This window comes from Thalassophryne amazonica, chromosome 15 (assembly GCF_902500255.1).
Source record: "Thalassophryne amazonica chromosome 15, fThaAma1.1, whole genome shotgun sequence".
NCBI lineage: Eukaryota > Metazoa > Chordata > Actinopteri > Batrachoidiformes > Batrachoididae > Thalassophryne > Thalassophryne amazonica.
The window spans coordinates 47,492,070-47,517,115 of NC_047117.1; the positions used below are offsets into that span (position 1 = coordinate 47,492,070).

General features: G+C 44.2%; 1 protein-coding gene across 6 annotated transcripts in view; it reads left to right on the top strand.

The window, feature by feature from the left end:
- add3a (adducin 3 (gamma) a) overlaps positions 1–25,046 on the top strand; it is a 259,484-nt gene that overhangs the window by 161,177 nt on the left and 73,261 nt on the right. For all 6 annotated transcript variants that reach the window (XM_034189173.1, XM_034189174.1, XM_034189172.1 and 3 more), the window contains 3 exons: positions 2,602–2,740; positions 16,769–16,920; positions 17,103–17,183. In XM_034189173.1, the coding sequence (XP_034045064.1) occupies positions 2,602–2,740; positions 16,769–16,920; positions 17,103–17,183 (372 nt within the window). The remainder of the gene's footprint in view (positions 1–2,601; positions 2,741–16,768; positions 16,921–17,102; positions 17,184–25,046) is intronic.

Here is a 25,046-nt window from a genome sequence, read left to right on the forward strand (position 1 = left end):
CTGAATTAAGAAACATGACACCCTGACGAAATGGTGGTTACAAATGATTGGGTTCACTATTGTCCGATGGGTCATCGCCACCTAGTGGTGCATTTATTTATTTATTTATTTATTATGTTTTTCATCTCACTGTTGCTCACTGTTGCTGTTTCACAAACGTTGATTTTCTTCGCTCTATTAGCCATTTTTCCATTGAGGAACACAAGCAACAAATGGATGTTTTGTTACCATACATGGTTAACTGAGGGCATTTCTGAATGCAAATAATCATGAATGTGCACGAGCATGTGCTTTGGAACGTGTGAGATTTATCAACATTTAATAATTACTGATGTGTGTATGAATGGCGTGTGCATGTTTGGTAAATATGATTATTTATTTTTCATTCTTTAGGGGTGGTGGCCAAGTGGTTCGTGCGTTTGGGTTCAGTGCGCAAGGTTGTTGGTTCAAACCTCACTTCTGCCATAGTTCTCTGTGTAATGTGGATTTGCATCAGGAAGAGTATAAAACATGTGCCAAACCAACATGGAGAAGATCCTCCTTGGATCTGCTGTGGTGACCCCAAATGAAAACAAGGGAGTAGCTGAAGGGACTTCGTATTTATTTTTTGTTTTTTCACACCTGCTAAATTTTGTTCCTACGGCAGTATTTACAACCTTTCCCACGCACATTTTGACAAATGAGCGCCGAGCATTACATTCTAGGGCCATCTGCCTCACACTACCTGTCTGTGTCCTTGGAGAACTTAAGGCACCTTGACACTTGCATGAATTTGATCCCCGCACTTGCACGAGCATGTTCAAAACTTCTGACACGCATTCATTTTGTGAACTAGTTGTGAACGTTGCACAACCTATTCAAAACCACTGTGTGTCACTGCGTGTCAGTGTGTCTCACTGCTGCAGCGCAGCACATCTCAACGATCATGGCGAGATGTTACATCCATAATAAACATAATTTTACAGATACGTTATCAAACTCATAAGTAGGAATGAACTGTAGTAGGAAGCAACTGTTTTACTAATCTATTACAGTATATATATTATACAGTGGGGCCAAAAAGTATTTAGTAAGTCCCTGATTGTGCAAGTTCTCCTACTTAGAAAGATGACAGAGGTCTGTAATTTTCATCATAGGTACACTTCAACTGTGAGACAAAATGAGAAAAAAAATCCAGGAAATCACATTGTAGGATGTTTTAAAGAATTTATTTGTAAATTATGGTGGAAAATAAGTATTTGGTCAACCACAAACAAGCAAGATTTCTGGCTCTTCTTTAAAAAGCTCTTCTGTCCTCCACCTGTTACCTGTGTTAATGGCATCTCTTTGAACTCGTTATCTGTATAAAAGACACCTATCCACAGCCTCAAACAGTCAGACTCCAAACTCAACCATGGCCAAGACCAAAGAGCTGTCGAAGGACACCAGGAACAAAATTGTAGATGTGCACCAGGCTGGGAAGAGTGAATCTACAATAGTCAAGCAGGTTGGTGTGAATAAATCAACTGTGGGAGCAATTGCAAGAAAATGGAAGACATACAAGACCATTGATAATCTCCCTTGATCTGGGGCTCCAAGCAAGATCTCATCCGGTGGGGTCAAAATGATCATGAGAACGGTGAGCAAAAATCCCAGAACTACACGGAGGGACCTGATGAATGACCTGCAGAGAGCTGGGACCAAAGTAACAAAGGCTACACATGACGCAGAGAGGGACTCAAATCCTGCAGTGCCAGACGTGGCCCACTGCTTAAGCCAGGACATGTCCAGGCCCATCTGAAGTTTTCCAGAGATCCAGAAGAGGATTGGAAGAATATCATGTGGTCAGATGAAACCAAAAAAGAACATTTTGTTAAAATCTTAACTCGTCCTGTTTGGAAGAAGAACAATTCTGAGTTGCATCCCAAGAACACCATAGCTACTGTGGTGCATGGGGGTGGAAACATCATGCTTTGGGGCTGTTTTTCTGCAAAGGGGACAGGACGACTGATCCGTGTTGTCTCTCATAGTTGAAGTGTACCTATGTTGAAAATTACAGACCTCTCTCATTTTTCTAAGTAGGAGAACTTGCACATTCAGGGGTTGACTAAATACTTTTTTACCCCACTGTAAATAATTACCTTTAAGACAGTTCAAATGCATTCTCTGCGGCACAACGTGCACAAGACAAGCTGGAGCTGCAGATAATTTCTCTGTGATTTTGGGAGATTAGAGATGGTTTCATCAGCCAAGTTCTGAGAGGAAATGCATCATCGGCTCTAAAATAATTATTTTATATAAAATGGCATCAAACAGGACAAAGAGCGGTGTCCAGCGGGACAAAGCAGTTTGCATTGGCACAATGAATGTGCGAGGATCAAATTTGTGCAAGTGTCAAGGTACCTTTACTTCATCTGGATTGTCTGAGTCAACCAGGGGTAAATAAGTACCAGCTTCACTAGGGGCAAAACCTGTGATGGACTGGCGTGCCATCCAGTTGGAGTCGTTAATTCTCATCAACTTCACGTCGCAATATAGATAGCGTAGATAACAGTGGACAGGATTACTTTCTTACAGTGCTGTTTTGGCGTCTGAAAAATTCTTTCCCCTGCTGTCTTTCAGGCTTTCAAAGAGGAGTTGGAGAACCTGATCCAGGAGCAGCAGAAGAAGGGGAACAATCCCACAGGCCTGCTGGCCCTCAGACAGATTGCTGACTTCTTTATGTCCGCCCCAGTGGCCGGCTTTAACACCTCCCCACTCAGTGAGTACAGGCAACACTGCAACTTTTTGACCTGGGTAACCGCACCGAAAAGGTGTCATGAAATTACCCAGAGAGGTAAATCCAGCCAAAAACATGAGCGGACAAGATGATAACAAAAGCTTTGCACACTTAACAATGACCCGACCACACACACACACACACACACACACACACACATGGAAATAGCCAGGTATATTTCTCTGGTTCATGATACTGCAGCCAAATCCAGGAATCCACGTGCACAGCCTCCTTCAAGACCTGGTTTTTTAAAGCATGGTTAATGGTGACTTACACATCAAGTGCATGACAGCAATTTACAGTCATGCTTTTTGAATAGACAATCATAAGGAATAAAGAGGGACATCAAAGTGAAAATGAGCAGCCAAAGGTGTGAGATACATCATTTGGTAAAATGACAGATGTTCATACTTGTCCCTACAGGACAGTTACTGCTGTCATCAGTAGTATCATTTTACATTTAACAGAAAAAAAGCATCGAAGTCAACAGATTTTCAGTCAGCGCCATAAATATTTGGACAGTGACGGTTTTTCAGATGTCTCCTCTGCACACCCCACAATGGATTTGAAATTAAACAATCAAGACTTCAGACTTTCAGTTTTAATTCAAGAGAATGGGCAAAAATATCACATTAAACATGCTGGAATAAAGGCCATTTTTATCTTCATACTTTTCTAGTCTTTCCATTTTCAGAAGCCATAATTGAACAAACTAAATACAAGGATTAACCTGACTACAAATCACTTTTGCAGCCAGCCAGTTATTGTTTTTCTTGTTTGTTTTTTTTTGTTTGTTTGTTTTACAAGTCAGGAGATGGAAACAGTAACATATCTGTGTCACTGAATAGCTCACAGACTTAATCTACACCAAACTTTCAAAAATACAAAGGTTGGGATGATTTGGAAACACAAAATGCAGAAAAAAAAAAAACAACAACCCAGTGATCCTTACATTTACTTTGACTTTTATTTAATTGTAGGCAGTATGAATGTTATGGATTTGATTCCCAAATACCTGGGTTAGACTCCAATGCAGGGAGGCTGAATGGATAAAGACAACCAGATTTATTGTACAAGGATGTTACAAAAACAAATGCTGTGTGAATGGTGAATACTGCTTAGGAGGTTAGCAGAGTGGAGACCCGACCTGCGTTGCGGTGGAAACCGGTGGTCGCAGCCCACATGGATCCGGTGTGCAAGTGGAGTTCCAAGGTGTGGAGTTGTGCATGGTCCGTGGTCCAGGTGGCCCCCAGTGGAGCTGACGGAGAGCTGTGTCACTACAGAGGAGGAGAAACTGTATGAGGGTGGCAGTTTACAATTGCTCAGAACCAAAAATAGTACAGGTGTCAAAAACCAACAGAAAGCAAAACAGAGTCCAGAAATAACTGCGATGGAACGCAAACAGTAAGCTTCTATTCAGAAATAGACAGGCCAGGTACCAGGTTGTGAACACTGAGTGTCTGGCGCCGATGAGCCGTTGGACCAGGGTTTTTATGGAGGCAGGTTGATTGTAGACAGGTGTGCTCATCAGCGCCACAAGGAATGCCACCTGGAAGAGAGAGAGAGAGAGAGAGCGAGCAGAGGAGCAGGTACCAGGGCGACACACAACAGTACCCCCCCCCCCAATGGGAACCCCCAGGCGACCTACCCGGGCCGATGAGGATGCTCCCGGTAGAAGTCCTGGAGGAGGGAAGGGTCCAAGATGAGACTCCGCTTGACCCAGGAGCATTCTTCAGGCCCATAACCCTCCCAGTTCACCAGATATTGGAAGCCCCGACCGCAGAGACGAACATCCAAGGTCTTGTTGACCATCCAGGCCGGATGACCGTCGACAGTCCGGGCAGGAGGGGGTGGTGGAGCCGGTGGACACATTGGACTGGAGCAGACAGGCTTGAGTCGGGACATGTGGAAGACCAGGTGGATCTGCAAGTTACAAGGCAGACGGAGATGCACAGAGGTAGGGTTGACCACCCGATCAACCACAAACGGACCAGTGAAGCGGGGAACGAGCTTGGGAGACTCCATATGCAGAGGAATGTCCCACGAAGAGAACCACACCTCCTGCCCGGGCTGGTAGACAGGGGCTGGGGCGCGGTGACTGTTGGCATGACGTTCCATCCTCTCCTTAGCCCGCAGAAGGGTGGAACGGGCTGTCCTCCACAACTGACGGCAACGCCTGAGGTGGACCTGAACTGACGGTACCGCAATATCCGCTTCCTGTAGAGGGAACAGGGGAAGTTGATAGCCAAGCGACACTTCAAAAGGAGTAAGTCCAGTAGCTGAGGAGATCCGAGAATTGTGAGTGTATTCAATCCAAGGAAGGTGGGTGCTCCATTCGGTCGGGTGGGAGGAGAAGACACACCTAAGGGTGGATTCCAGGTCCTGGTTGGCCCGTTCCGCCTGACCATTGCTCTGTGGATGGTAACTGGAGGAGAGGCTTACCGAGGCCCAAATCGCCACACAGAAGCTCCTCCAGACCTGAGAGGTGAATTGGGGACCTCGTCCGACACCACATCCGAGGGTATGCCATGCAACCACACCACATAGTGGACTAGGAGGTCAGCGGTCTCCTGGGCTGTTGGAATCACCGGCAGAGCCACAAAGTGTGCCTTCTTGGAAAACTGATCCATGATCGTGAGGATCACAGTGTTAGCCTGGGGTGGAGGCAGTCCTGTGACAAAGTCCAGGTAGATGTGGGACCAGGGGCAGCTGGGTGTGGGAAGCGGTTGAAGAAACCCAGCAGGTGGATGATGAAGAGACTTGCCCCTGGCGCAGATGGTGCAAGCCTGAACATAGGCACGCACGTCCGCCTGGACTGAGGGCCACCAGAAGCGATGACGTACCAGGTCTACAGTTCGGGAAACCCCAGGATGGCAGGCGAGCTTAGAAGCATGGCAGAAGGTGAGGACTTCCGATCAGGCTTCTGGTGGAACGAAAAGCCACCCGGGAGGTCCTCCTCTAGGATCCGGATGTCTGTCCAAAGCCTCCTGGACATCTCAGGTAACGGCCCCCACGACCATGGAACGCTGCAGGATTGGGTCCGACATGGAGGGGGGATCTGTGAGTTCAAACTGGCGGGATAAGGCGTCAGATTTTCCATTCTTGGTTCCGGGTAAGGTTGAAGTTGAAGCGTCCAAAAAACAAGGACCACCTGGACTGACGGGAATTGAGACGTTTGGCTGTTTTTATGTATTTCAGGTTTTTGTGATCTGTCCAAACAGTGAATGGAACTGCGGCCCCCTCCAGCCAGTGTCTCCATTCTGCCAGAAGTTCCTGGTTTCCAACATCATAGTTCCTCTCCGCAGGGGTCAGCCGGCGGGAGAAGAAAACACAAGGATGGAGTTTGTTGTCTGTGGCGGACCGCTGAGACAGGACGGCACCAATACCGAAATCGGAGGCATCAACCTCCACAACAAAATGGCGGTCTGGATCAGGTTGGAGCAAGATAGGGGCTGTGGAGAACCAGTGTTTAAGGTCCCGGAAGGCTCTGTCAGCTGAGGCGGACCACTGAAATGGGACCTTAGGAGAATTGAGTGCTGTGAGAGGCGATGCAACAATACTGAAGTTTCAAATGAATCTGCGATAAAAATTGGCAAAACCAAGAAACTGTTGTAACTGTTTTCGGGATGTCGGAACTGGCTGGTGTGTTACAGCTGTGACTTTACAGGGATCTTGCTTAACTGAGTTGGGAGAAATAATAAAGCCAAGGAAGGAAATAGTAGATTGATGGAATTCACATTTCTGGGCCTTCACAAACAACCGGTTCTCCAACAACCGCTGGAGTACTAAGCGTACATGCTTAATGTGTTCACAGAGAGTAGGAGAAAAAATGAGGATATCTTCAAGATAGATGAAAACAAACCGGTTGAGGAAGTCCCGAAGGACATCGTTGACTAGACCTTGGAAGGTGGCGGGAGCGTTTGTGAGACCGAAAGGCATGACCAGATATTCAAAATGTCTGAGAGGAGTGTTGAAGGCAGTCTTCCACTCATCACACTCCCTGACCCGGACCAGGTGATAGGCGTTTCTGAGGTCTAGTTTGGAAAAAATTGAGGTCCCCTGCAGGGGACTGAACACAGAATCTAAAAGGGGGAGTGGGTACTGATTGCGGACCATTATGGCATTCAGCCCCTGGAAATCAATGCAGGGGCGCAGGGTACCATCCTTCTTCCCGACAAAGAAGAAGCCTGCCCCCAGAGGGGATGACGAGTGACGTATCAGCCCAGCACACAAGGAGTCCCGGATATAGGTCTCCATTGCCTCACGTTCTGGGCACGACAGATTGTAGAGCCGACTAACCGGATACTTGGCGCCCGGAAGTAAGTCAATGGTGCAGTCATAAGGACGGTGCGGGGGAAGTGACAGAGCACGATCCTTGCTGAGCACCTCAGCAAGATCGTGATACTCTTTGGGATCTACAGACAGATCAGGAGGTGGAGTGACCTCCTCCTTGACCTTACCACTGGGCGGAATGGATGATCGAAGACACTCGCGGTGGCAGGCCTTGCTCCACTGTGTGACAGACCCGGTAGGCCAATCAATCTGGGGATTGTGTTTGATAACCAAAGGATGACCTAAAACCAGGGGGGACGTGGAAGAAAACACAAAGAACTGGATTGTCTCCCGGTGGTTCCCAGATACCACTAGAGTGACCGTGTTGTGTGGGCCGCTGAAGAGGAGGTACTGCTGGCCCACCACCACCAGAGGGCGCCCTGCCTGGAGTGCGGGCTCCAGACATCAGAGGGCGCTCCCGCCTCACAGGAGCAGCCAGGACGACAGCTGTCATCCATCACGGGAGACAGCTGATCCCAATCAAGACGGAGGTATATCAGCAGGACGGCATCTCCACCTCATTTGCCGAGATATCGCCATACCTAAAGAGGTAACGTACTCAGCCGTTGTGTTGTCTTTCAGACAGTGAACATTGTTGCTTTGTGTTTTGACAGTAGTCAGTGAGTACTTGCAGCTGGAGACTGAGTTGGACTTTTCACCAACCTTTTTGATAAGTACTCATACTCCTGCACATACCAGTTGTTGACGAGAGGTGGAGGTGGACTCTCCACCCTCCGTGTTGTTGGGTGCAGCCGCATCCACACCTGACTGTTTCTGTTTCCTGCCAGCAGTACCGGATCCGGCAAGCGGAGGCAGTGGCCACCATGCGGAATTCGGGACTTGGCGGCTCCAGTATCCCCGGGGGTCCGGTGGCGGAGCGAGATCGGGTTGGTTCCGGTTCGACTTGGAACAGACGTCTCCTATCGTCGAGCCTGCCCACACGACACCTTTGAATTAGACTAAATCTCTCTATTGTTATCAGTTGTATTTGTTGTGCCCTTTTTCCACAACAGTAAAAACAGTGTTATTTGATTCCTCCATTGTCCGTTCATTGTCGCCCCCTGTTGTGGGTCCGTGTTCCTACACTTTCACAACAGACCGGTTCGGTTTGATGTGTTATGGCAGGAAGGGGGGTGCCATCTAAAGCATGCACTGAAAGGAGCGTGTCTAGTGCCACCACTGGGATGCAAGAATTGATTACAACCTTGCGATCCAAAAAAATTCCCTTCTGCCCCAGTGTCAATTAGTGCAGGAAAAGATAAAGAACGGTCATTAAACAAAAGAGTACCCGGGATTTGGGTGCGTCCAGGTTGAACACCTGTGAATGTTATCTGGCTCATTCTTAGCCCAGAGTCTAAGGATGAGCGTTGGTTTTTGGCCGCACAGGACAAGAACTGCGGATGTGGCCAGTGGCAGCACACTATAAACATTCTCCAGCCTCCAGTTCTTCGCTGGCACTCCTGTGGTGATAATTTGGCCCTGCCGAGCTGCATAGTCTCATCAGCAGGGGGAGCTGGAGGTCTGGGAATAGACACAGCAGTGGAGCTCGAGAAAGAAGCGCCCAGTCCAGACCGCGGAGGGATCCGAGCGGCAGCACTCCGGTCAGTCTTCCGGCTTTTCTCTCACCGACGCTCCCTCAACCGGTTATCAATATGGATGGCTAATGAGATTAATTGGTCCAGTGATTCTGGTGAATCACGGACCACCTGTTCGTCCTTTAATGCCTCCGATAGACTGTTAAATATGCTTTGCAGCACCGCGGAGTCCCAGCCGGCCTCCGCAGCGAGAACCCGGAAGTCGACTGCATACTCCGCAGCGCTCTGCTGCTCCTGCCTCAGGGACAATAACTGCTAGGAAACTGAGTGACTATGTTGGGGGTGATCAAAAACTAACCGAAACTCTTTAGAAAAAAGTGAAAAGGAGTGTGGCAGAGGGGATTCTGTGCTCCAGAGGGCGGTAGCCCACTTGAAGGCCTCCCCCCGGAGCAAGTTGATGATGTAATATATCTTACTGAGGTCAGTGGAATACTGAGATGGACGCTGGGAAAAAACAAAGGAGCACTGCATGAGGAAGGAAGAGCATGTATCAACATCACCGGAATATGGTTCTGGATGACAGATAAACAGTTCGGGGACTAAACTGGGGGATGCGGAGGCCTGTATGAGTTGAACTGGAGCGGAAACCGGAGCAGGAGGCGGAACCGAGATAAGCTTCTCAACGGTAGCAGCTAATGAGGACAAGATGTGTGTGTGTGTGTAACCTGTTGGGAGAGGTCCCAAACATGATCCGACAGCAGCAAGTTGTTGTTGTTGCTGACCCAGGAAGGTGCCCTGGGTGGAAAGGGCCTGTTGTAGTTTGTCTGACCCTGCGGAGTCCATCATGTTGGCCAGAAACTTCTGCTATAGATTTGATCCCCAAACACCTGGGTTAGACTCCAATGCAGGGAGGCTGAATGGAACAAGACAACCAGATTTACTGTACAAGGATGTTACAAGAACAAATGCTGTGTGAATGGTGAATACTGTTTAGGAGGTTAGCAGAGTGGAGACCCGGCCCACGTTGCAGTGGAAACCGGTGGTCGCAGCCCAAATGGATCCAGTGTGCAGGTGGAGTTCCAAGGTGTGGAGTTGTGCATGGTCCGTGGTCCAGGTTGCCCCCAGTGGAGCTGACGGAGAGCGGTGTCACTACAGAGGAGGAGAAACTGTGTGAGAGTGGCAGTTTACAATTGCTCAGAACCAAAAATAGTACAGGTGTCAGAAACCAGCAGAAAGCAAAACAGAGTCCAGAAATAACTGCGACGGAACGCAAACAGTAAGCTTCTATTCAGAAATAGATAGGTACCAGGTCGTGAACACTGAGTTTCTGGTGCCGATGAGCCGTTGGACCAGGGTTTTTATGGAGGCAGGTTGATTGTAGACAGGTGTGCTCATCAGCTCCTCAAGGAATGCCACCTAGGAGAGAGAGAGAGAGAGAGAGAGTGAGCAGAGACGCAGGTACCAGGGCGACACACAACAATGAAGCCAAGATAATTCACGTTTTTTTTTTTTGGCCAACTGAACTTCATCTATATTATAATAGCCAAGTGGCCTCTGTGTGTGTGTGTGTGTGTGTATGACTCTGATTACGAAGAATCTGGGAAGACCTGACATTGCCATTTGATATTCTTATGTATTTTGTCTTATGTCAAGGATGAACGCCAAAATGGACCATTGATCGAAGTAATATTTTTGGAGAAGCATGGACATTGCTTAATTACATTCTGAACTCACACACCATTCCAACAGGGGGTGATATAAATCATCAATATAAATCATCTTTATATTAAATGTGTGTGTGTGATTTGATTTAGTAAGTTCAATGTAAGTACATAATATAATTGTAAATACATTAAAAATACTTGGATGACACAAGAAAATGAAAACATCTGCATTGTGGTCAATTTTAAAATGAAAGGACAAAAGAGAAGCAATAATAAAATAAAATAATTATAATACTGATGATAATAATGATAATGATAATAGTGTGTATATGTTAGTGCACATATTGTCGCAATGCACATATTGCATCATGACGATATATGCAGACGTTCATAGCCCCATTTCGGCACATATTGTCGCTAGCGACAAAATGTGCAGTGAGATATGTCACAACAGTTGTGTGTGTGTTAGAGAGACAAAGAGAGAGACAAGTCATAATAAGTTTGTATTTTATTAATTTGCGTATATACAGTAGTGCTACAGATACAGTAGTACACAGTAGTATACAGTACAGTATACAGTAGTCTTCTTCTTCTTCTTTGTCTTTCGGCTGTTCCCGTTAGGGGTCGCCACAGCAGATCAATCGTTTCCATCTCACCCTGTCCTCTGTATCTTCGTCTGTCACACCAACCACCTGCATGTCCTCTCTCAGCACATCCATGAACCTCCTCTTTGGTCTCCCTCTTCTCCTCCTGCCTGGTGGCTCCATCCTCAGCATCCTTCTCCCTACATACCCTGGGTCCCTCCTCTGCACATGTCCAAACCATCTCAATCTCGCCTCTCTGACTTTGTCTCCAAATCATCCCACCTGAGCTGTCCCTCTGATATGTTCATTCCTAATCTTGTCCATTCTTGTCACTCCCAAAGAGAATCTCAACATCTTCAGCTCTGCCACCTCCAGCTCTGCCTCCTGTCTTTTTGTTAGTGCCACTGTCTCTAAACCATACAACATAGCTGGTCTCACTACTGTTTTGTAAACTTTCCCCTTCACTCTTGCTGATAATCTTCGGTCACAAATCACTCCTGCCACCTTTCTCCACCCACTCCACCCTGCCTGCACTCTCTTCTTCACCTCTCTACCACACTCTCCATTACTTTGAACAGTTGACCCCAAATATTTAAACTCAAATACTTTCACCACTTCTACTCCTTGTAACTGCACTATTCCACTGGGCTCCCTCTCATTCACACACATGTACTCAGTCTTGCTTCTACTGACTTTCATTCCCCTTCTCTCCAAAGCATATCTCCACTTCTCCAGACTAGACTCAACTTGCTCTCTACTCTCACTACAGATCACAATGTCATCTGCAAACATCATAGTCCATGGGGACTCCTGTCTGATCTCATCTGTCAACCTGTCCATCACCACTGCAAACAAGAAAGGACTCAGAGCTGATCCTTGGTGTAATCCCACCTCCACCTTGAATGAGTCTGTCATTCCGACTGCGCATCTCACCGCTGTCACACTATTCTTGTACATGTCCTGCACTACCCTAACATACTTCTCTGCCACTCCAGACTTCCTCATACAATGCCACAACTCTTCTCTTGGCACCCTATCATAAGCTTTTTCTAAGTCCACAAACACACAATGTAACTCTTTCTGTCCTTCGCTGTACTTTTCCAACAGTATTCTCAGAGCAAACATTGCATCTGTAGTGCTCTTTCTCGGCATGAAACCATATTGCTGCTCACAGATCTTCACCTGTTTTCTAAGCCTAGCTTCTACTACTCTTACCCATAACTTCATGCTGTGGCTGATCAGCTTTATGCCTCTGTAGTTACTGCAGCTCTGCACATCACCCTTGTTCTTGAAAATAGGAACCAGCACACTTCGTCTCCACTCCTCAGGCATCCTCTCACTTTCCAAGATTTTATTAAACAATCTGGTTAGAAACTCTACTGCCATCTCTCCTAGACATTTCCATGCCTCCATTGGAATGTCATCTGGACCAACTGCCTTTCCACTCTTCATCCTCTTCATAGCAGCCCTCACTTCTTCCTTGCTAATCTCTTTTATTTCCTGATTTATTCTCACCACATCATCCAGCCTTTTCTCTCGCTCATTTTCTTTATTCATCAAATTCACGTGTGGGCGGGATCTCATGCTCTCGTCAGTTTCAGCTGACAACAGCTTGGGAGGTGATGGTCTAGTGGTTAAGCATTGGGCTTGAGACCAGAGGATCCTTGGTTCAAACCCCAGCCTGACCAGAAAAACACTAAGGCCCTTGGGCAAGGCTCTTAATCTCCAATTTGCTCCCAGTGTGGCATAAGAACCTTGCATGGCAGCACCCTGACATCAGTGTGTGAGTGTATTGTGTGAATGGGTGAAAGGGAGGACTCAACAACTGCAAGCACCTTGGACGTGCAGTTGTGGAGTCCTCCCACGCTCCTCCCTTCCTCAACACTGGTTTGCCAAAGTGCGCAGTTGAACAGAAAATGACTGTCGCTTGGTGATGTGATCCCCAAAGTGAGATTTAAAGACTTTTAAACAGGTGGTTTTTGCTATGACGTTCTATTAAGTGTGCACGATATTATGCTGTCGTGTCGAGCAGATGAGGATGATTCGGGCTGCTGCTGGCAGAACAATCACACGGGGATTTACGCTGAACTGTACACTATACAGTATTGTTCAGAATAATAGTAGTGCTGTGTAACTAAAAAGATTAATCCAGGTTTTGAGTATATTTCTTATTGTTACATGGGAAACAAGGTACCAGTAGATTCAGTAGATTCTCACAAATCCAACAAGACCAAGCATTCATGATATGCACACTCTTAAGGCTATGAAATTGGGCTATTAGCAAAAAAAAGTAGAAAAGGGGGTGTTTACAATAATAGTAGTGTGGCATTCAGTTAGTGAGTTCGTCTATTTTGTGGAACAAACAGGTGTGAATCAGGTGTCTCCTATTTAAGGATGAAGCCAGCACCTGTTGAACATGCTTTTCTCTTTGAAAGCCTGAGGAAAATGGGACATTCAAGACATTGTTCAGAAGAACAGCGTAGTTTGATTAAAAAGTTGATTGGAGAGGGGAAAACGTATATGCAGGTGCAAAAAATTATAGGCTGTTCATCTACAATGATCTCCAATGCTTTAAAATGGACAAAAAAAACAGAGAAAATGGAAAACAACCATCAAAATGGATAGAAGAATAACCAGAATGGCAAAGTCTCACCCATTGATCAGCTCCAGGATGATCAAAGACAGTCTGGAGTTACCTGTAAGTGCTGTTAGTTGGAAGACGCCTGCCTGTGTGAAGCTAATTTATTTGCAAGAATTCCCGGCAAAGTCCCTCTGTTAAATAAAAGACGTGCAGAAGAGGTTACAATTTGTCAAAGAACACATCAACTGGCCTAAAGAGAAATGGAGGAATATTTTGTGGACTGATGAGAGTAAAATTGTTCTTTTTGGGTCCAAGGGCCGCAGACAGTTTGTGAGATGACCCCCAAACTCTGAATTCAAGCCACAGTTCACAGTGAAGACAGTGAAGCATGGTGGTGCAAGCATCATGATATGGGCATGTTTTTCCTACTATGGTGTTGGGCCTATATATTGCCTTCCAGGTATCATGGATCAGTCTGGATATGTCAAAATACTTGAAAAGGTCATGTTGCCTTATGCTGAAGAGGACATGCTCTTGAAATGGGTGTTTCAACAAGACAATGACCCCAAGCACAGTAGTAAACGAGCAAAATCTTGGTTCCAAACCAACAAAATTAATGCCTCACAGATGTGAAGAAATCATGAAAAACTTTGGTTATACAACTAAATACTAGTTTAGTGATTCACAGGATTGCTATACAAGCAGTTTGAACATAATAGTTTTGAGTTTGTAGCGTCAACAGCAGATGCTACTATTATTGTGAACACCCCCTTTTCTGCTTTTTTTTTTTTTACTAATAGCCCAATTTCATAGCCTTAAGAGTGTGCATATCATGAATGCTTGGTCTTGTTGGATTTGTGAGAATCTACTGAATCTACTGGTACCTTGTTTCCCATGTAACAATAAGAAATATACTCAAAACCTGGATTAATCTTTTTGGCTTGGGACTCCGACGAGGGCGGTCGCATCTCCTCCACTCTCCCTTAGCGTGTTTTGTCTGTGAGGCTGCCAGCCCTGCTCCTCTGGAAAACGGCAAAATGGATCTGATCTAGTGGTCTCTGAACCCAGTTGATGTTTGATGAATTCTGCTGTGTGGAGCGGCCACAGCACTGGTCTACTGGAAAATTAAGAAGGTGGAGGCGGCATTAATCGGCCCGTCCAGGCTGCTGGACACTGCTGGACAGTGATTGCACTGTAGCCACTTCAGCTGCACCTGACAATGGTCGATCATGGTGTGTGTGTGTGTGGGGGGGCACACTCCTCGCGACATCTGTGTTGCGGTGGGTGGAGGAGCAGTGCGACACACTTGCACACCACAAGTGTTGCCGGGGGAGCCTTGCATGACGTGTGTTGCTTGGTAATGGCACACTCGTGGGGCATTTAAAAAATGTCCTGCCATTCGTACAGCCAGGTCAAAAGTGGTCAGCTGCTCTCTGCTCTCGTGCTGACAGCACAAATGGTCCCGCCTTTTCTAAGTGCCCCTCGAAGTGGTGTTGGATGTTCGTGGGTGACACCTGGACTCCAGCCTTCTCCAACTGAGAGGGGTTTAAATGATCATTCGTCCGGCATTCAGTGACATTCGGCCGCTGGTGTGAAAGCTGCCTTGATCGTGTCCTTCAGCCACGGTTCAACATGGATGATGATTTCGTGCAGTTGCTCGGCACGTTATGTCTGACCTGCGTATGACATAGCGTTCAAATGCTGTGAACAGGATCAGATGGCAGTGCGACCTCATCATGCCCGTTGTTCGAATGGGTTTGCAGCGTGAGCAGAATGCGAATATAGAGTGCAGGTGCCATGCCCGAATGAACGTGGTGACTACTGTACGAGGCGTTCGAGTGTGGCTCTGATTTAACATGAGTGCCACTTGACTCCACCTTCATGCACCATTCTGACTGAATTGTGTTATGTGTGAAGGGACCCTTAAGGTTTGCTACACTACAGGGTAGTGTTTGTTGCATTTTTCATTTCAAAAATCTTCACACATTCTCTGCGTAGAACAGGTCAGGAGTGCAGACAGTTGAGTCCAGTATCTGTATCTTCCTCAACAGTAGCCATCCCTTTGTAATGTGTACCAAATGTGGTTTTGCATTTTCTTCTTTAAAAAAAAGCATTGACGTCCCTGGAAAAGATGTCATCTTGAATGCACCATATGTTGCTCTAAAATTTCCAAGTACTTTTCCACATTAATGCTGCTATCGCAAGAAGTGTAAATGATGTTTGCCAAGGGCACTGACACAACCACATACCATGACAGATCCTGGTTTTTGGATTGGTTACTGATACATTCTGGATGGTCATTTTCATCTTTGGTTTGGAGCACGCTGTGTGTATTTCTTCCAAAAAAAGATCTGGAATATTGATTTCTCTTAGCACAGTACATGTTGACACTGTGTGATGGCTCGTCACAGATGTCTCAGAGCCCAGAGACGTCAACGCCTCTTCTGGATAAGGTTAATATAGGGGTTCTTTTTCTACAGTAAACTTAAGTGGCATGTGTGAATGTAACCCTGTATTGTAGTGCTGGACAAAGGTTTCCATGGCCCATGTGGTTATATCAGCTATTGATGAATGACTGTTTTTGATACAGTATCATCTGAAGGATTGGAGATCACTGGTGTTAGTTGTGTGCTATTACCCATTACTCAATGAAATTCTTTAGTTAGTCCACCCAGCTTCTCGCCCAGTGACTGCTGGGATAGGCTTCAGCCCCCTGTGACCCTTATTTGGACTAAGGGGGTTCAGACAGTGAATGTATTTTCCATCCCATCCCAACCTTTTCTTATTTGGGTTTGATTTGGAGAAAGAAGTAAGTTTGAAACATGGAAAAGTCTAAAATCTGTCATACCTGCGTAGTGCTGATTTCACCTGAATGAGAGTCATATTTTGTAGAGAAGGATGATTTTCATAATGTATATTTACCTCACACAGAATCCAGATGGTGTTTATCACCATAACACCACTGAGGTCATTATGTGAAATGAGAGCTTTGGGCTATCAAAGAAAGATTTTGTTGACACAGTGACTTGGTGGTTTTTCTGTTGCTGCATGGCAAGATGCTGTTCACTGATATAATACCAAATTGTCCAGGGTGTTAGCAACCTTGCACAGAATGCAGGATCATTTATTTGTCCTTTAATGAATTATTTATCCTTAAATAAACAGCTTGGATAAGATACTTACTAGTTAATTTTCTTTTGTTGCTGAATTCATACAAAATCCTTTCAGCATGGTTGTGTGGAGGAGTGACTGTATTATTGACTTTTAGAACACAGCCGATGTTAGGCAATTTACCCTGCTCCACTTTTTTGTAGGTCTTGGGATGGTCACTCCAATCAATGACCTGTACGGAGCAGAATGTTCCACAATGGTGAAAGGCGAGAAGCTGACACGCTGTAAGCTGGCCAGCTTCTACAGAGTGGTGGACCTGTTCGGTTGGGCCCACTTTAGCAACTCCTACATCACAGTAAGGGGAATAAGTGTAACCTTTTTTCATTAATTGTTCAAACATTAAGAACAATAAATAACTTTTCAGTTATTTATTTATTAATTCTTTTTTTTTTTTTTTTTTACCACCACGGTTTCAGTTTATAGATCTGACCTCTGGTAACTTCTGGCAGCAAATATCTGATTTGACTTTAATTTTAGGGCCGCATCAATAAGGAGCAAGATCACATCCTCATCATCCCCAGAGGCCTGTCATTTGCTGAAGCATCTGCATCGAACCTGGTAAGACACCTGCGGCAAGCTTCATCCTGTCAGGTCTTGGAAAGCAAGCAGAGAGGATTCTGGTTATTACTTGAATGGGCGACGTCTTAGAGGTACAAGGGGCTGTGTCTGTTTCTTCAAGTAAAACTGGAGTCATGTCAGGAAGGGCATCCGACATAAAATTTGTGCTAAATCCCAATGCAGATATGTACTGGACCCTTGTGGTGATCCTGAACAAATGGGAGCACTTGAAAGGCAATTATATATATATATTATATATATAGATATAGATAGATAGATAGATAGATAGATATAAAACGGCTGAGTGGATTCTTGTCATTTGATTGGTGCTTTGTATGTCACATGACATGGATTAATTCATCCCATTTGTGTTGCATTGCATTCAGAGTGCGGCTTGGTTCCATTTAGAGTGCAAATTTGGTTCCATACGTTTGGTACCATTGCACTCTCACGTGCATGCTCACATACAAGTGTGCACGCCCTTGTGCATGCGCACACATGTGATCACCAAGGCACATGGGTCTGTCCGAATTTGGCTTATTTCCCTAAGTGCCACTCGAATGCTGTCAGAGGAATTGAATGTAGTTCGTATGCAGCACGAATTGCATGAATGTTGTTCGAATATCTATTCGTACAGCATTCATGTAATTCATGCTGCAGGTCGAGTCCAGTACAACTGCAGGGCGACTTGCATAACTGACGTTCGACTGTCAATTCCTATGTCAGTATGAATGCAGTACGACTGACTCCGCCTCCATTCATATGTTGTCCACCATGAGCCACACACGAATGTGCCGACTGCTGTAGGAATGCTGTACGAGGCGTTCAAGTGGAGTTCGAATGCAGCACGAATTGCTGTCATTTGTCATTTGAATGTCAATTCATACGGCATTTGTGCAATTCGTGCTCAAGTGGTGACAGGGATATGGATACAAATAGTCAGATGTGGACATGTGTGTTTATTTGTGTGGCACAGTAAGAAACATTAATGACTGTAGCTATGATTTTTATCAAAATGTACCCTCATCTACAGTAGTGTTCAGAATAATAGTAGTGCTATGTGACTAAAAAGATTAATCCAGGTTTTGAGTATATTTCTTATTGTTACATGGGAAACAAGGTACCAGTAGATTCAGTAGATTCTCACAAATCCAACAAGACCAAGCATTCATGATATGCACACTCTTAAGGCTATGAAATTGGGCTATTAGTAAAAAAAGTAGAAAAGGGTGGTGTTCACAATAATAGTAGTGTGGCATTCAGTCAGTGAGTTGGTCAATTTTGTGGAACAAACAGGTGTGAATCAGGTGTTCCCTATTTAAGGATGAAGCCAGCACCTGTTGAACACACTTTTCTCTTTGAAAGCCTGAGGAAAATGGGACGTTCAAGACATTGTTCAGAAGAACAGCGTAGTTTGATTAAAAAGTTGATTGGAGAGGGGAAAACTTATACATAGGTGCAAAAAATTATAGGCTGTTCATCTACAATGATCTCCAATGCTTTCAAATGGACAAAAAAAAAACTAGAGACGCGTGGAAGAAAACAGAAAACAACCATCGGATAGAAAAATAACCAGAATGGCAAAAGCTCACCCATTGGTCAGCTCCAGGATGATCAAAGACAGGCTGGAGTTACCTGTAAGTGCTGTGACAGTTAGAAGATGCCTGTGTGAAGCTAATTTATTTGCAAGAATCCCTCGCAAAGTCCCTCTGTTAAATAAAAGACATGCAGAAGAGGTTACAATTTGCCAAAGAACACATCAACTGGCCTTAAGAGGAATGGAGGAATATTTTGTGGACTGATGAGAGTAAAATTGTTCTTTTTGGGTCCAAGGGCCGCAGACAGTTTGTGAGATGACCCCCAAACTCTGAATTCAAGCCACAGTTCACAGTGAAGACAGTGAAGTATGGTGGTGCAAGCATCATGATATGGGCATGTTTCTCCTAGTATGATGTTGGGCCTATATATCGCATACCAGGTATCATGGATCAGTTTGGATATGTCAAAATACTTGAAGAGGTCATGTTGCCTTATGCTGAAGAAGACATACCCTTGAAATGGGTGTTTCAACAAGACAATGACCCCAAGCACACTAGTAAATGAGCAACATCTTGGTTCCAAACCAACAAAATTAATGCCTCGCAGATGTGAAGAAATCATGAAAAACTGTGGTTATACAACTAAATACTAATTTAGTGATTCACAGGATTGCTAAGAAAAGCAGTTTGAACATAATAGTTTTGAGTTTGTAGCATCAACAGCAGATGCTACTATTGTGAAGACCCCCTTTTCTACTTTTTTTTACTAATTGCCCAATTTCATAACCTTAAGAGTGTGCATATCATGAATGCTTGGTCTTGTTGGATTTGTGAGAATCTACTGAATCTACTGGTACCTTGTTTCCCATGTAATAATAAGAAATATACTCAAAACCTGGATTCATCTTTTTAGTCACATAGCACTACTATTATTCTGAACACTACTGTACGTGTTCCATATAGAGACAACTATTTGGAAACCATTAAATTCTTTAAATATGCCCAGTGTTAACAATGAATGATATTCCTTTATTCTGTGTATGAGGAGGTAGTGGTCTCTGTTCTGCTGGAACAGCAGTCTCTCAAGTGGAGTAAATTAAAACCAGGCTTTCAAACGCACATGTACAGACACTATCAGCACATGCTACATTTCCTTTTGATCTTGATAAATTGTGTTGCTTCTGTAAACTTCACTTATTTGCATTTTCCCATCAGAGTTTCGTGCAGTCATGTGAACAAACATCAGATTGCATATTTGTAAACACAGAACCGCTTAATTGGCAATGCATGCTATTTAGTGTATTTGACAGACACAGTCCTCATTGCAATCTTTTAGTAAGTCAGCATGCAGGTGTATTTGCAAGTGCAGTGGTAAACCTTTAATAAATCAGGCCCTTATTGTTTTAAACAGTAAGTGAGCCAGAGACAGAGAGAGAAACGTCGGGTAGTAAAAAGATTTTGGCCGACACAGTGCTTTTCCACTTTGCTAACTCAGCCGATAACTTCCTTCAATTAACTTCCATGAATTGTACTGAGGGGAAAATAGTAGTCAAACCTGTTTTTAGTGTTTTAGCTTTTTGTTTTTTTTTTGTTTTTTTGCTGACAAAAATGAAATTATTTTCTATTCCTCATTACACCTCTTGTTGATTTTGGGTTTTTGATAGGGTTGGTTGTATGGTGTGTGTGTGTGTGTGTATGTGTTTTTTTTTTTTTTCAATTTCTCTTTTTTCTTTGTTTTATTTTGTTTCGCTTTATTATTTTTTTGAAGATCATGTGTTTGGATCTTTAATGTTTGTTGGCCATGCTGACCGTGATTCACTACATGTCACCTGTAATCTCATCATCAGATGGTAACTGCTGCATTTCCCTTTGCCTTACATTTTACCTCAATTTAATTTAGTTTCTGCTTTGATCTGACCAGCTTCTTCTGTCACCACCACCACCTTATTCTTCTTCTTCTTCTTAAAGAGCCTAATGGAATCGTCTGAAATTATTTCATATATATATCAATCAATCAATCAATTTTATTTATATACCGGCAAATCACAACAAACAGTTGCCCCAAGGTGCTTTATATTGTAAGGCAAGGCCATACAATAATTACGTAAAAACCCCAACGGTCAAAACGACCCCCTGTGAGCAAGCACTTGGCGACAGTGGGAAGGAAAAACTCCCTTTAACAGGAAGAAACCTCCAGCAGAACCAGGCTCAGGGAGGGGCAGTCTTCTGCTGGGACTGGTTGGGGCTGAGGGAGAGAACCAGGAAAAAGACATGCTGTGGAGGGGAGCAGAGATCAATCACTAATGATTAAAAGCAGAGTGGTGCATACAGAGCAAAAAGAGAAAGAAACACTCAGTGCATCATGGGAACCCCCCAGCAGTCTAAGTCTATAGCAGCATAACTAAGGGATGGTTCAGGGTCACCTGATCCAGCCCTAACTATAAGCTTTAGCAAAAAGGAAAGTTTTAAGCCTAATCTTAAAAGTAGAGAGGGTGTCTGTCTCCCTGATCTGAATTGGGAGCTGGTTCCACAGGAGAGGAGCCTGAAAGCTGAAGGCTCTGCCTCCCATTCTACTCTTACAAACCCTAGGAACTACAAGTAAGCCTGCAGTCTGAGAGCGAAGCACTCTGTTGGGGTGATATGGTACTATGAGGTCCCTAAGATAAGATGGGACCTGATTATTCAAAACCTTATAAGTAAGAAGAAGAATTTTAAATTCTAGAATTAACAGGAAGCCAATGAAGAGAGGCCAATATGGGTGAGATATGCTCTCTCCTTCTAGTCCCCGTTAGTACTCTAGCTGCAGCATTTTGAATTAACTGAAGGCTTTTCAGGGAACTTTTAGGACAACCTGATAATAATGAATTACAATAGTCCAGTCTAGAGGAAATAAATGCATGAATTAGTTTTTCAGCATCACTCTGAGACAAGACCTTTCTAATTTTAGAGATATTGCGTAAATGCAAAAAAGCAGTCCTACATATTTGTTTAATATGTGCTTTGAATGACATATCCTGATCAAAAATGACTCCAAGATTTCTCACAGTATTTGTTGTGAAAGTGTCGTGACACGGACCCACAGCAGGGGGCGTAAATGAACGGACAATGGATAAGCCAAAAGTAACAATTTAATGTTGTGAATCGCACAACGACGTACAGACAATAACAATATAGTGACTGTCAATCATACACCAGGTGACGTGTGGGCAGGCTCGACGATAGAAGATGCCTGGCGAGAGAAGTGCCGGATCCCACACAGCTTCCACTGCCAACGGAGCTGAAGAACACCGGAGCCGCCAAGCCCTGCGCCCCAGGTGGCCGCTGTCTTCAGCAGTCAGACCCGGTACTGCTGGCAGAGAACAGAGACAGTCCTGATGAGTGTGAGGTCGCACACTCAGTAATCCCACAGTCTGTATTCAGTAAGGAGGGAGCACCTCCACCTCCAATCACACACTCGTGCAGCTCCTGTCTAACCACTTATCTGGTTGTGGTGTGAAGCGAAGCCGTCGCTGATCACACCAAACGCCAATCCCACAGATAAGGCAATCACCACAGGAAAACGGCTGCAACAGAAGTTCAGACTATTACACAAGGTTTTTGTTCAGCAGAGAAAATTACCTGATTGGTAGTTGATTTCTCGGCGGCGAGGTGGAGTTGCAGTCCGGCCTTTAAGGTGGTGGTGATGATGTGGATGAGTGACAGCTGATGCTGATGACGAGTAACAGCTGTCACTCCCAGTTGCTATGACGCCCTCTCGTGCTTGAAACCCGCACTTCAAGCAGGGCGCCATCTGGTGGTGGTGGGCCAGCAGTACCTCCTCTTCAGCGGCCCACACAACAGTATTACTAGAGGTCAGGGTAATGCCATCCAGAGTAAGGATCTGGTTAGACACCATGTTTCTAAGATTTGTGGGGCCAAGTACAATAACTTCAGTTTTATCTGAGTTTAAAAGCAGGAAATTAGAGGTCATCCATGTCTTTATGTCTGTAAGACAATCCTGCAGTTTAGCTAATTGGTGTGTGTCCTCTGGCTTCATGGATAGATAAAGCTGGGTATCATCTGCGTTACAATGAAAATTTAAGCAATGCCGTCTAATAATACTGCCTAAGGGAAGCATATATAAAGTGAATAAAATTGGTCCTAGCACAGAACCTTGTGGAACTCCATAATTAACCTTAGTCTGTGAAGAAGATTCCCCATTTACATGAACAAATTGTAATCTATTAGATAAATATGATTCAAACCACCGCAGCGCAGTGCCTTTAATACCTATGGCATGCTCTAATCTCTGTAATAAAATTTTATGGTCAACAGTATCAAAAGCAGCACTGAGGTCTAACAGAACAAGCACAGAGATGAGTCCACTGTCTGAGGCCATAAGAAGATCATTTGTAACCTTCACTAATGCTGTTTCTGTACGATGATGAATTCTAAAACCTGACTGAAACTCTTCAAATAGACCATTCCTCTGCAGATGATCAGTTAGCTGTTTTACAACTACCCTTTCAAGAATTTTTGAGAGAAAAGGAAGGTTGGAGATTGGACTATAATTAGCTAAGATAACTGGGTCAAGTGATGGCTTTTTAAGTAATGGTTTAATTACTGCCACCTTAAAAGCCTGTGGTACATAGCCAACTAATAAAGATAGATTGATCATATTTAAGATCGAAGCATTAAATAATGGTAGGGCTTCCTTGAGCAGCCTGGTAGGAATGGGGTCTAATAGACATGTTGATGGTTTGGATGAAGTAACTAATGAAAATAACTCAGACAGAACAATCTGAGAGAAAGAGTCTAACCAAATACCGGCATCACTGAAAGCAGCCAAAGATAACCATACGTCTTTGGGATGGTTATGAGTAATTTTTTCTCTAATAGTTAAAATTTTATTAGCAAAGAAAGTCATGAAGTCATTACTAGTTAAAGTTAAAGGAATACTCGGCTCAGTAGAGCTCTGACTCTTTGTCAGCCTGGCTACAGTGCTGAAAAGAAACCTGGGGTTGTTCTTATTTTCTTCAATTAATGATGAGTAGTAAGATGTCCTAGCTTTACGGAGGGCTTTTTTATAGAGCAACAGACTCTTTTTCCAGGCTAAGTGAAGATCTTCTAAATTAGTGAGACGCCATTTCCTCTCCAATTTACGGGTTATCTGCTTTAAGCTGCGAGTTTGTTAGTTATACCACGGAGTCAGGCACTTCTGATATAAAGCTCTCTTTTTCAGAGGAGCTACAGCATCCAAAGTTGTCTTCAATGAGGATGTAAAACTATTGACGAGATACTCTATCTCACTTACAGAGTTTAGGTAGCTACTCTGCACTGTGTTGGTATATGGCATTAGAGAACATAAAGAAGGAATCATATCCTTAAACCTAGTTACAGCGCTTTCTGAAAGACTTCTAGTGTAATGAAACTTATTCCCCACTGCTGGGTAGTGCATCAGAGTAAATGTAAATGTTATTAAGAAATGATCAGACAGAAGGGAGTTTTCAGGGAATACTGTTAAGTCTTCAATTTCCATACCATAAGTCAGAACAAGATCTAAGATATGATTAAAGTGGTGGGTGGACTCATTTACATTTTGAGCAAAGCCAATTGAGTCTAATAATAGATTAAATGCAGTGTTGTGTCATTCTCAGCATCTGTGTGGATGTTAAAATCGCCCACTATAATTATCTTATCTGAGCTAAGCACTAAGTCAGACAAAAGGTCTGAAAATTCACAGAGAAACTCACAGTAACGACCAGGAGGACGATAGATAACAACAAATAAAACTGGTTTTTGAGACTTCCAATTTGGATGGACAAGACTAAGAGTCAAGCTTTCAAATGAATTAAAGCTCTGTCTGGGTTTTTGATTAATTAATAAGCTGGAATGGAAGATTGCTGCTAATACTCCGCCTCGGCCCGTGCTGCGAGCGTTCTGGCAGTTAGTGTGACTCGGGGGTGTTGACTCATTTAAACGAACATATTCATCCTGCTGTAACCAGGTTTCTGTAAGGCAGAATAAATCAATATGTTGATCAATTATTATATCATTTACTAACAGGGACTTAGAAGAGAGAGACCTAAGGTTTAATAGACCACATTTAACTGTTTTAGTCTGTGGTGCAGTTGAAGGTGCTATATTATTTTTTCTTTTTGAATTTTTATCCTTAAATAGATTTTTGCTGGTTATTGGTGGTCTGGGAGCAGGCACCGTCTCTACGGGGATGGGTTAATGAGGGGATGGCAGGGGGAGAGAAGCTGCAGAGAGGTGTGTAAGACTAGAACTCTGCTTCCTGGTCCCAACCCTGGATAGTCACGGTTTGGAGGATTTAAGAAAATTG